Raw genomic sequence first — 12,461 nt, forward strand, 5'->3', positions numbered from 1 at the left:
CCCCTCTCTCTGCTACCTCTTTTTATCTACTCCCTTTTTTCTCTCCCCCCTTTTTTCTTCCCATCCCCTCCTCTCTCCTTGGCTTGCTCTCTCTCTGTCTCGTGCCCTCCCTCTCTCATTCTCCACATCCTCCCTCCCTCTATTTTGTCCATCTCTCTCTCTCTCTCTCTCTCATGCTGTCTCCTGCTCTCCTCCTGTCTCCCACTCTTTTTCTTTCCAGCTGTCCTGCCCTCTGTTCTCTCCCACTCTGTCCCTCTCTCGTGCTTGCCGTATCCCTCTCTTTCATACGGTCTCCCTCTCTTTTCCTCTATCTCCTTTCCTCTCACTTTCCCCCTCTCTTTCCACGATTTAATTGAATGATTATGGAGCAGGCTTGAGGGGCTGAATGGCCTCATCCTGATCCAAGTTTCTGTTCTCTCTCAGTCCTGCCTGGGGTTACAGAGAAGTTATTTCACTGACCTCTCCCTCAGCCTTCCGGATTTCCGATAGCGACCCATCTGTAATAAACCACCCTGGATGTTTGGTCACACAATTTGCCTGATTCAGTTGAAAAGTGCAATCCAGGCTGTCTGGCCACTAACTATTTTAATTTGGTGTCCAGCTAATTCTGATTGCAAAATTAGCTGTTTTTTCTCATGAGCATATTGCTCACAATGTGGAGATTTCTTTGCCGCTAGCTGACTGAGTCTGTGTTCCTTGCTCAGCCGTGTCCTGATGTCTACTGGTTCCCCATTCTCTCTGAGCGAGCCTGTGATGAGCTGGTACAAGAACTGGAGCATTATGGCCAATGGTCTGGAGGAAAGCACGAGGTAAGAAGGCCGGATCAGACCAACGCACTAGATCCGTTCTTGTTTCTAAGGCAACAGGGTCACACTGTGCCAATCCACTCGCGCCATTCCATTAGTGAATCAATGAGGTCACATTAGGTCAGTTAATCAAGAACCTATCTATCTCAGTCTTAAATGTACTCAATGATCTGGCCTCCACAGCCTTCTATGGCAGTGACTTCCATAGATTCACCACTCTCTGGCTGAAGAAGTTTCTCCTACAAGACCATAAGACATAGGAGCAGAAATTAGGCCATTCGGCCCATCGAGTCTGCTCTGCCATTCAATCATGGCTGACTCTTTGAAGTTGATGTTGGTGACGGAGTAGGAACACTTGCTCTTTGTTTAAGATGAACGAGGCCAGGGATTTTGCCCCCTGAAGATTGCTGATGCTCGCCAATAGGCCCCCCAGACAATTTATCCTTCTCTGTCATTCAGTCTGCTGTTAAAAGCAGTTAGGCGGCTACGTGAATGAAATTAGGCCTTAGCAGAAAGGAACCTGAAGTGACCAGCGCTGTCTGAGCAAGTTGATGAGCTCCACGTCAGCCTTCAGTTTTTTTTATTTCACTGGTAGCCATGTTGCTGATATTGTCTCGTCACTGACCTGAGTCATGACCTACGTTCACAATCCCTGTCAGATCGTGTTACATTGCACTTCCATTATGTCCTGGGCACTAAGTCACCATTGAGCTCTGGGTGACCTCAGCCTCTGTTTGCTGAACAACAGTTAGTTTCTCTGGCACCAAAAGGATAGGGCACAAACAGCAAAATAATTTATGTTGTCCATACTTGATGAAGAAATGTGAGCCAGGACAAAGCAACCCTGTTTGATCAGTACCCAGGCCTCCGCTTAAACATAAACGTCTGCCAACACAGATGCTCAGTAGCAGCAGTGTGTAACATCTAGAGGATGCACTGCATCAGCTTGCCAAATCTCTTCCAAAAGCACCTTCTAAACCCGCAAACTCTATCATCTACAAGGACAAGGTAGCAGATACATGGGAACACCATCCAAGTGCCCCTCCAAGTCACACACCATCCTGACTTGGAAATGTTTGTCATTTCTTCAGTGTCTCTGGATCAAAATCCTGGAACTCCCTCCCTAAACAGCACTGGGAGATCCTACAGCACACAGACTGCAGCAGTTTAAGAAGACGACTCAGCATCATTTTAAGGGCATTTTTTTGAGGGTGTCACTGGCTAGGCCACCATTTACTACCCATCCCTAATTGCCCAGAGGGCAGTTACGTGTCAACCACATTGCTGTGGGCCTGGAGTCACATGTAGGTCAGACCAGGTAAGGATGGCAGTTTCCTTCCCTAAAGGGCATTAGTGAACCAGGTGGATTTTTCCAGTGATCAACAATGGATTCATGGTCATCATTAGACTCTTAATTCCAGATTTTTATTGCATTCAAACTCTACCGTCCGCCGTGTCCCCAGAACATTACTTAGGTCTCCTGATTAACAGTCCAGTGATAATATCACTAGGCCCTCACCTCCCCTAAAGATGGATTGGCAATAACTGCCCACATCCCAGAAATGAATTAAAAAATAAAACATAAGTCTTCATTACCAGGTCTAGCTTGTATGTGACTCCAGACCCACTGTTGTGTGATTGATTCTTAATGACCTCTGAAATGGCTGAACAAGTGACTCAAATCAAGGGCTAAAAGAGATGGCAACGATACTGACAGGGCCATGGGTGGTACATTATGAGATGCCTTTTAACTGTTGCTATACTTGCTGACTTCTGTTGCCATGCTCCTTTTCATGACTTTGACCATCAGTTTTCTCTTTGTTCACTGCTGTGATGGAATAGATAGCCAAGCCTAAGTGGATTGCATTTGTTATGGACCAGTCCAAACCTTCTCAAAATACTTCTTACTTTAAAGGCAAGTGCCAGCTGTTGCGTTCTGGATGCAATTCAATTGGTCAAACTACCCAGCTTGAAACACAACACACTTTATTCATACACTATAGTTAAAATACAACAAAAGAAAGAAGAAATCAGAATAACTTAACTCTATTGGAAAACTTAACAAAATAATAGATTATCTACTAAACAGTAACTGTTCCATAGTAGCATCCCACAAATGCACCCTTGGCAAAGGCAAATTCAGTAAAATGGATTGTCTTGTGTGCAATTCTAGCAGCAGGAAGAGAACCCCAGCTCTTAGCTGTAACAAAGAGGAAAAAGAGCTTCCACATCCAGCTTCAAGACTCCAAAAACTGTTACTGAACCACCAAAACTAAAAATCCTGGTTCTGTGGGAGCTTGACCCCACCCATTCAAGCTGCTTCTTTTGTTCCAACATTTTTAAAAAAAACCTAAGGCCTCACAAGCTGTTTACTTTATGGGCTTTGAAGCAGACCAATTGGTGCCTCTGTCTTAACCTTTTGTCATTAAAAAAAGGAGCAAATACATCTCTTAAAGCACAGTTTTGTCATCCATTCTTGCACGCAAATCGAAAAGTCAAGGGTTCAAGGCCTGCCTCAGAATCGTGAACTGGTTTCATTTAAGGAAGGAAATCTGCCGCCTTTATTCTCTCTGGCCTATATGTGACTCCAGATGGACAGTAGTGTGGTTGACTCTTAACTGCCCTCTGAGATATCTGAGCAAATCATTCAGTCAAGTGCAATTTGGAAAGGGCAATAAAAGATAACTTTGCCACTAATGCCCACATCCCTTGAAAGAATTTTTAAAAAGGTGAGGCCAGCATTTCTTGTCTGCCTGTAATTTCCCCTTGAGATGCTGTGCTGCCTTCTGTAACTGCTGCAGTCGTTTGAGTGAATGAGTACCCACAGTGCTGTTAGGGAGAGAGTTCCAAGCGTTATTACCCAGTGACATTAAAGGAACAGAGATATGTTTCTACATCACAATGGTGTGTGACTTGGAGGGCCCCTGTTTCCTATGTTGCAATTTCAGAATCGTCTGTAAAATGCTTCGCAAAGTGCTAAAGTTGTGAATGGTGCTGCCGAAATGTAAGTCTATCTTTCTGTAAGCTTCTTGCTGTGGTTACTGTTTCCCCAGGATTCGCGGCTCAGCGGAGGTTACGAGAATGTCCCAACTGTTGACATTCACATGAAGCAGGTTGACTTTGAGAGGGAGTGGCTGAAATTCCTGAGGAAATACGTTGCCCCAGTGACAGAGAAGTTATATCCTGGTTATTACACCAAGGTACGCGGAAGGGGCCTGGAGCAGGGCGGTGTGAGAGGGACATAGTATGGGAGAGGAGAGGTGTGGAGAAGAGGTTCCTATTTGGGATCAAGGTACCATCAATATAAAGAAAGTTACTCATAAATCCATGAAGAAATTTAGAGTCACTTTTTAAAAATCCATTTAAGACAGAGATGAGAATTTCTTTTACACATAGGGTTGTGAGTCTTTGGAACTCTTAGAGTCCTTGAATGTTTCTAAGGTAGAGGGATAAATTATTGATAAGCCAGGGGTGAAGTTAAGGTTATTGGGGCCAGGTGGGATACGGAGTCATTATATCTGCTGTGACCTTATATGAATGGCGGAGGTTACTCGAGAGGCTTACTTTTCTGTTTCACCCAGCAAGTGGTGAGAATGTGCACCTTGCTTCCACGGGGATTGGATGAGGTGGATATTTTAAAGGGGGATGCTGGGTAAAGATGGAGTCAGTGGTGGGGGAGAGAAAAGAACAGAAGGGAATAGTGATGGGGTGAAATGGAGAAGGGAGTAGGAGAAGGCTTGTGTAGAGCAGAAATACCAGCACGGATAAAACACAAAATGCTGGAGAAACTCAGCAGGTCTGGCAGCATCTGTGGGGAGAAAAACAAAGTTAATGTTTTGGGCTGATCCTTCTAACCGACGGATCATCAAGTGGAATGCTTGATTATAATACATATTTCTAATTGCTCTGTTATTATATCTTTTGTAATAGATAAATAGCTAATTGGCATATAGTTGCCTTTTTTCTTGGTCCCCCTTCTTGAATAAGGGAGTTACATTGGCAGTTTTCTAATCTTCTGGGAGTTTTCCAGAATCTAAGGGTTCTTGGAAGATTACTGCCAGTGCATCTGGTGCTACTTCCTTTAATATCCAAGAATGCAACCCATCCTGTCCAGGGGATTTGTCTAACCCTGTGCTGTATCTGTGTTGGATAGGACACCTCCAGGGAGTTGTGGGTATTGCTGATGGGAGAGGGTCTGTCAGGATCACACCGTCCCTGTGTCTCCCTCTCATTTCTAGATCTTTCTGATAGGCCGAGGCAGTGATGAATTTCATGGTTCGTTACCGTCCAGATGAGCAGCCATCACTCCGACCTCACCACGATTCGTCAACATTCACCATCAACATCGCCCTCAATACCAAGGGGGTTGACTATGAGGTAAGTAGCTGTTGCTGACTGTCAGCTTCTTCCCACTCAGGAGGAGATGCTTCCCCAGGCAGGGCCCAATGGAGGAATAGCTCTACCCCTTAATACTTTCACTCGATCCCTCCTCACCTTCTCATTCCCTCTCACTCTGTCTCCTCACTCTCTCACTCAGACATTACCTCACCCAACTCGATTCTCCCCTCACTTGATTCCCCCTGACCTTCCCAATCAATCACTCCTCACTCTATTACTCACACACTACCTCACTCGACTTCCCTCTGATTTGGTTCCCCACTCACCTTCCCAATCAATGTCTCCTCGCTCATTCACCCAGACACTCATCCCCTTCTCACTCGGTCCCCCTCACCGTTTGACCTGGTCTGTCCTCGCTCACTTAGTCCTTTGTCACCCTCTCACTTGATCCCTCCGTTCTGTCTCCCTTGGTCCCTTCTCAGCCTCTCCCTTGTCCTTCCTCACTCTCTCACTCGATTCCTCATCACCTTCTCACTCAGTCCCTCCTCATAGTCACTCTTGTCTTTCTTTATGAATGAGTCTGAGCCGTGGACCCATTCTTCTGGGTGAATGTGATTGGTTGGATTCCACCGTGTGTGAAGGTACAAGCTGATGATAGGAGGTTATTAGTTGACACGACATCACAGTTGCCTCATCCTGGGAGGGAGTGGCTGGTGTCTTTGGGGATTATCGACAGGCTGAGTGCCGTGCTGTAAATTCCGCGCAGATCGTCTGCTCTCTCTGCCAGTTTCTGAAACCCCTTTCACCCTCTTTTGCAGGGCGGAGGCTGCAGGTTCCTGAGGTACAACTGCTCGATCGAGGCTCCCCGGAAGGGATGGTCCCTCATGCACCCCGGCCGACTCACCCACTTCCACGAGGGCCTGCCGACCACCCGGGGGACTCGCTACATCATGGTTTCCTTTGTGGACCCTTGACGGGGTCGGGGGGGGCGGGGAGGCAGGGGCGAGTGATCGGACTGGCGGAGGCTGATGGCCTGGACTTGGACCTACCAGTTTAACCCAGAGGCCTTTGCCGGAGCCACTCCTCAATGTGATTACAACTCATTTGACAATCTGAGCAACCTAACCAGAACCTGCCGACCAATGGCCACCCCCTCCACCCCATAAAGAATGCTGCTCAAGCTATCAATCAAACCACCACGTTCCTCACCAGCCTTCTCTGTGGGACCTGTTGCCCTTTCCCAGCGGGGCCCTTGTGATGTCTCCACTGTAGATTGATTGAAGAAGCCATTTCACATGTTGGCAATCAGCAACTTCGACCTCGGAGCACAACAGGACGCACGGGAGAACATGGACCATGGACATGGAGCCATTAATGACCCTGTGTTATAGCTGTCTGATCCTTTGTGTCGAAAGGAAAGTGGAGCAGAATGCTATTTCGCACCCCCATCCCACCCTGTGCCTTCTCCATCAAATCATTAAGATTATGGCTGATCTGCTACCTCAACTCCTATTCCTGCCAGATCCCTTGTTTCCCTTAATGACTTAAAAAAAAAGTTATTGATCTCTGCCTTGAACGTACTCAAGCATCCACAAGCGTTCTAGGGCGGAGAATTCCAAAGATTCCCCGACCTTCAAGTGAAGGAATTCCTCCTCGTCTCGGTCTGAACTAGCCTTCCCCTTATTCTGATACTATGCTTCTCCATTCTAGGCTTCCGCCGCCGTCTCCCCTACCTGGAGAAATGTCTCTCCATATTGACCCTATCAAACTCTTTCAGAATTATACATACTTTTCAATGAGATTGCCTCTCATTCTTCTAAAGTCCCATAGCTGTCAGCTGCTCTTTTAAAATTCTTTCATGAGATTTGGATTTGTAGATTTTTACAACAATCAGAGACTAGATTTCAATTCTAGGAATTTTAAAAGATTGAATTCATGTTGGCAGAATTTGAATCTGTGCCCCCTTCCCACCCTGAGCATAACCTGGATCCCTGGCTTATGGGTTCATTTCATTTATGCCATCGTTTCCACCTCTTCTATCCCATGTGCTCTAGTATTACCTTAACTCCATTATCGAATGACCATGCTATTGGCTAGACTTAGCTGATCAGTGACCAGCTTGAGTTTTCCATTTTGTTGATTTGGTTGATTGCAAAAAAATGATTTTCTCTTGTCGGGGTTTGGGGAGTGTGGGGTATGGAGGGTTTGGACAGTTTAGGGTGGGGGGGCATGACCTTCCAGTTCAAGCCAGGCCTTTCAGGGACATTTTCAGGAAGCTCATCTTCACACATAGAGGAGTGGAGACCTGCAACTCTGTTTCCACCCCCCTCCCTCCCTCCCTCCACCAACACACACACACACACACACACACAAAACCCCCTGACCCCACTCCCCAAACCCCGACAACCCCCCCCCCCAAAACCTCAACAATTTCAAATGTGAGATTGATAGATTTTGGTTGGGTACGTGTAACGGATGAAGGTGTGTGGATGGTGTTAACACAGCGATCAACCACAATCTAATTGAATGATGCACCATGCTTGAGGGGCTGAATGATCCAGTCCTTCTCCTCAGTTTGTCCCTGATCTTTCCAGTGGTTTCCCAGCAAACACAACATCTGTCAGTCTAGGATCATTAATGCCCTGGTTACCACTTGGATGGGAGAATGCCTGAGAATACCAGGTGTTGTAGACTTTAGGGACCCTGTTGTGACACAGTAGTAGTGTTCCTACCCCCGAACCAAGAGGCCCAGGTTCGAGTCCCACTTGCTCCAGAGGTGTCTAAAAGCATCTCTGAACAGGTTGATTAGGAAAAAAAGTAGGTTGAGTGTACTAAAGAAAAACAAGAGAGCAGATGTTTTGTCCCATTGTACCTGCTCCTGTACCAAACAGAAAAGGAACAGGATGGGTCTCAGGAGTGACAGTTATGGTAAGATTTGAGGGCAGAGAAGCCACAGTGACCTTGATGGGAATGTGGGGCCAGTGAAGAATAAGCCCTTGCTCTTCAGCCTGATGTGTTTTTTGCAAGTACCGTCCAGGACAAAGCAGCTCCACTTGATTGTTCCCCATCTACAATCTTCAACTTTTACTCCCTCCACCACTGGCTCAGTGGAGGCACTCTGTACCACCTACAAGTGAGTTACGTGAACTCCTCAAGGCTCCTCTGATAGCAACTTTGAATTTATGACCTCTACCATCTAGGACAAACAGCAGCAGATAGGTGCGAACTTCACTACCTGCAAGTTCCCCTCAACCATTCACCATGCCTTTAATGTTGCTGGGACAAAATCCTGGAACTCTCTCCTTAACAGCACTGTGAGTGTCCCTATACAATAAGGACTACAGTGGTTCAAGAAGGCAGTTCACCACCACCTTATCCAGGGCACTTAAGGATGGGCAATAAATGCTAGCCCAACCAGCAAAGCTCACATCTCAGGACTGAATATATACACAAACATTATGATTCCACACTTTCTGTTCTTCAGTTCCCACAAGTTTGGTAAGTGCTGCAATCATAAGAATAATCTAGAGAGTTCATTTTAAGATTTGATATACTGTGTTTCATTTCAATTATATATGTGAGGGTGGTCAATCCAGCCAAGAGACGGTGAGTGCCTACTGGATGTGCATGGTTTATAAGCTGGGCACCAAAGGCTAAAGGCCTAATCTGATTTATTGAAAGCTCCTTTTTCTTCTTTTGTCTTTGTTCTCTTTCTCTCTGCAAATTCTGAGGACTGTTTTCTTTTCCTGAGGTGTCTTTGCTCCAAATTACCCTCCCTCCCTACCAGTGCTGTTCCACCATTTCCTACAGTTTTTTGGTCAAATACTGTTTTCTTTGTGAATCATTAAAGGAAGCCAGAGGATCGATAGGACAAAGGTCATTGGAATTCTTGGATAGAGTCTGAGGAAAGTCGAGAGAGAGGTTCTGAAGCCCATGCATCTGCCCTTGCCTCTTCTCCGCACCCCGCTTCTCCCCAACACTCCCCATCTATCATGGAAGTCACCTGATGAAGGCAAAGCCATATCCCATGACGATTTTGACACTGCAAGTGAGAGTGGCCGAAGTGTTCAACTTGGATGGGAAAGCTCAAGCCTATGTGAGAAGGCCTGGTTGGTTGTCACCTCATGGGTTCCTTGAGTCCAAGAGGGGCTCTATCTAACCGGTAACTCCATGCTCAGAAATTGAAGGAGAGATGATGATGATCATTTAACTGGGAAGCTGTACCAAATTCAGATCATTAATTCTGCTCACAGGCCTAAACTGTTGCCACATAGATAGGCCAAATCTTGGACACCATCTTTAGGAAAGGTCACTGCACTGAAGTGGGGGCTTCTTTGAACGCAGAGTGGCTACATCATATCCCTCACCACCGCCCTCAACCCTGTCCCTGATTGATGCCTTTTCTCTTCCACATGGTCTACCCCAGCCACACTTCCCTCAAGCATTACTAACCTCCAGCATACAGAGCTACTGAGAGGGGTTAAAAAGACAAATGTGAACCTTTGGAGGGTGTGGAGGTTACAGGAGTGACTGAGGGTGTCTTATACACCCAGAAGTGTATTTTTTGTAAATTTTATATGTATTTTTTAAATGTTATGGAAAAGATGCCTTATATTATATGCTTTTTATTCTCTCTGTGCCTATTGCTACATTATTGCACACTCTAAGTCACATCTGTAACTCCCTTGGCAGTCAACCCCATTCTATCATGAATGAAAGATTTGTATTTTTATAGCACCACATCAGGAAACCCAGAATGTTTTGTAGCCACTGGAGTCTTTATCTTGAAGTGTAGTCACTGCTGAAATGTAGGAAACACAACAATCGACTTGCACACAGTAAGCTCCCAAATGCAGCAATAACAAAGTCTTTTAACCCTGGTGATGATCTTTCATGGATATATATATAGGCGTGAATCCTGGCAGAACTCCCCCCTAATGCCACCAGGAATCTGTAATAGTGAGCTGAGGGAGCAGACAAGCTGAACAGCAAGTCCAAATGTCAGTCTCGCGGGCAGTGGAGCGCTCTCTTGCCACAGCAGTGGGAGTGACAGCCCAGGGAACATGCTAAAGATGTTGGAGTGAAGCTTGACCCTACAACCCAAGGTGACCCATTGTATCTCCTGGGTTAATGTTTATCTACCACCAGCATTGAAAAACCTGTTTATCATAGATTGTGGTATCTTGCTGTGTGTAAATTGGCTGCTGCATTTCCAACATTGCAACTGATTATATTTTACTTCATTGAGTGTGAGGCATGTGGGGTACCAGGGATTGATGAAAGGCATGCATACAGCCCCCATGGTGATCTTTGGATGTGATGTTGGGAATGGTCACTCTGAGACAGGAATCAGTGAAGAGGCCTGGGATTGTTACTACAGTGTGCAGAAGGTGGAACTAGTCACTCACACCACCCAAAGGGAAGGCTGTTTGCCCTGTGGTGCTTTTAATCTGCCCGTTACCCAGTTTCCCTCTGAGACTCATAATGTTCTCGCTGCAAAATAGCTAGAGATCATCGGGATCATCGGGGAAGCAAGAAGCCTTAACAGACCACGTCCCTAAACTGCATAGATGTACCCTTGATAACATTAATCCCGCAAATGACACCCAGAAGGGTAAGTGAACATGTTATTCAGCACAAGCAGATTTGTGCACTGGGACACACTGGGGATGCAACAGAATTCAAACTAAAGGGAGCCATCGAGGGTGATGGATGGTATAATATAAAATGGTGTTGAAGCAAAAGATCAGCCATGATCTCATTGAATGATAGAGAGGGTTAGGGGGGCTGAATGGCCTTCTGCTGTTCCTATTTCTTGTTATGAAACATGCTGTCTCTCTGCAAGCTTGGTTCAAAGATAAACTGGATTGATCCATACTGTTTATGGGATCCAACATGAAATAAACATGAACAGGATACAGTCTGAGGACAAGAGAACATGCAGTTTTATAGTGCCTCATTTTGCCTAAGGGTTCCCTACAGGGCTTATCAGACTCCTCAGTTTTGATCTCCCACATCTCTTCCTGATTTCCAATCTCTTCCCCCACCCCACACCCCCAACCCATCCCAAATTCACTTTCTCATTTCCTGAACAAATTAAAAGCCCTATCTGTAATAATGGCTGACCCTTCCTCCAACAAGCAACCACCTAGCTTCCCTGCAGGCACCTACCATCACCTCATTAATGGCTGAGCTGGCACCAGGGACTTTCCTGTTAAATGAAAATCATGAGATTCCCCATGAAAGGAAAATAGCTTAATTTAATAATCATTGATTAAATGACTTTGATAACAGAGAGTTTGTGGTTGTTTAAAAAAGACACTGTATGGGGGAGGGGCAATGAGTTGCATTCAAACCAAAAATGCACAAAGCACGAATCCAAAACATTCCTGGAATCTTCAATAAATCCAACATCTTTGAAACATATTGTCCATTCCCAGTAGTAAAATTCTTTATGGATTCTATTTCCAAGTCTTGGAACATTTCGTCATTGCAGTTGTAGCCTTCCTGCCTTGGTTTGGGGTGGGGGGTGGTGCCTTCTTCATTGTTGTTGGAGTCTGGACCAAAGGATGGAGTCACAATTGACATCTAGAGTCAACACCTAGCTTGTGTCTGGTGGATGTGAGTATACTTTTTCCATCATTCATCGCTTAAATAAACAAATCGGGGTAATTAGAATTGTTCTTGGAGAAGAGAAGGTCAAGAAGAGATTTGAATAGGGTATTCAAAATCAGACGGAGAAATCGCTCCCACAGGTGGAAGGATTGAGAACAGGATGGCAAAAGTTTATGGGAATTGGCAAAAGAAGCAATGGCAATACAAGGAGGAACTTTACTGTGTAGCCAATGGTTGGGATCTGGAATGCTGCCCGGCAGTGTGGTGGAAGCAGGTTTAATCATGGATTGCAAGAGGGAATTAAATGCTAACCTGAAAAGAAGAATGTGCAGGACTGCAGAGAGAAGGTGAAGAATAGCTCTAAGTGCACTGCTCATTCAGACAGCCAGCACAACCACAAGGGGCTTTCCGTGCTGCAACAATGCTGTGATTATGCATTGTAGGTACCTTTAAGTCTTCCCACACTGTAGAATCAAGACCTTCCATTGTCCATGCTGGTATGGAGGTGGCTTGGACTAAGGTACGTGCAATCATGTCTCAGGCATGTCCCTGTATTAAGCAGCTTGAGAATTTGTTCATTGTTACTGAATTCAGTGGGAATGAGGATAAGCTGTCTGCTGTATACAGTTGATACCTAACACAAGTGAAAATGGTTATGACTGGTGGAGGTTAATTATCTCAGCTACAAGATAATCAGGGTAG

General features: G+C 45.5%; 1 protein-coding gene across 1 annotated transcript in view; it reads left to right on the forward strand.

Moving 5' to 3' along the window:
• LOC109923769 (multifunctional procollagen lysine hydroxylase and glycosyltransferase LH3-like) overlaps positions 1-11,078 on the forward strand; it is a 151,704-nt gene extending 140,626 nt beyond the window's left edge. The window contains exons 14-17 of the mRNA XM_048620040.1: positions 678-809; positions 3,860-4,006; positions 5,058-5,183; positions 5,963-11,078. Coding sequence (XP_048475997.1) covers positions 678-809; positions 3,860-4,006; positions 5,058-5,183; positions 5,963-6,118 — 561 coding nt within the window. The 3' untranslated portion in view covers positions 6,119-11,078. The remainder of the gene's footprint in view (positions 1-677; positions 810-3,859; positions 4,007-5,057; positions 5,184-5,962) is intronic.
• Positions 11,079-12,461: the final 1,383 nt, after the last annotated feature.

The sequence above is a fragment of the Rhincodon typus genome, chromosome 45 (genome assembly GCF_021869965.1).
Source record: "Rhincodon typus isolate 14 chromosome 45, sRhiTyp1.1, whole genome shotgun sequence".
NCBI classification, from domain to species: Eukaryota; Metazoa; Chordata; class Chondrichthyes; order Orectolobiformes; family Rhincodontidae; genus Rhincodon; species Rhincodon typus.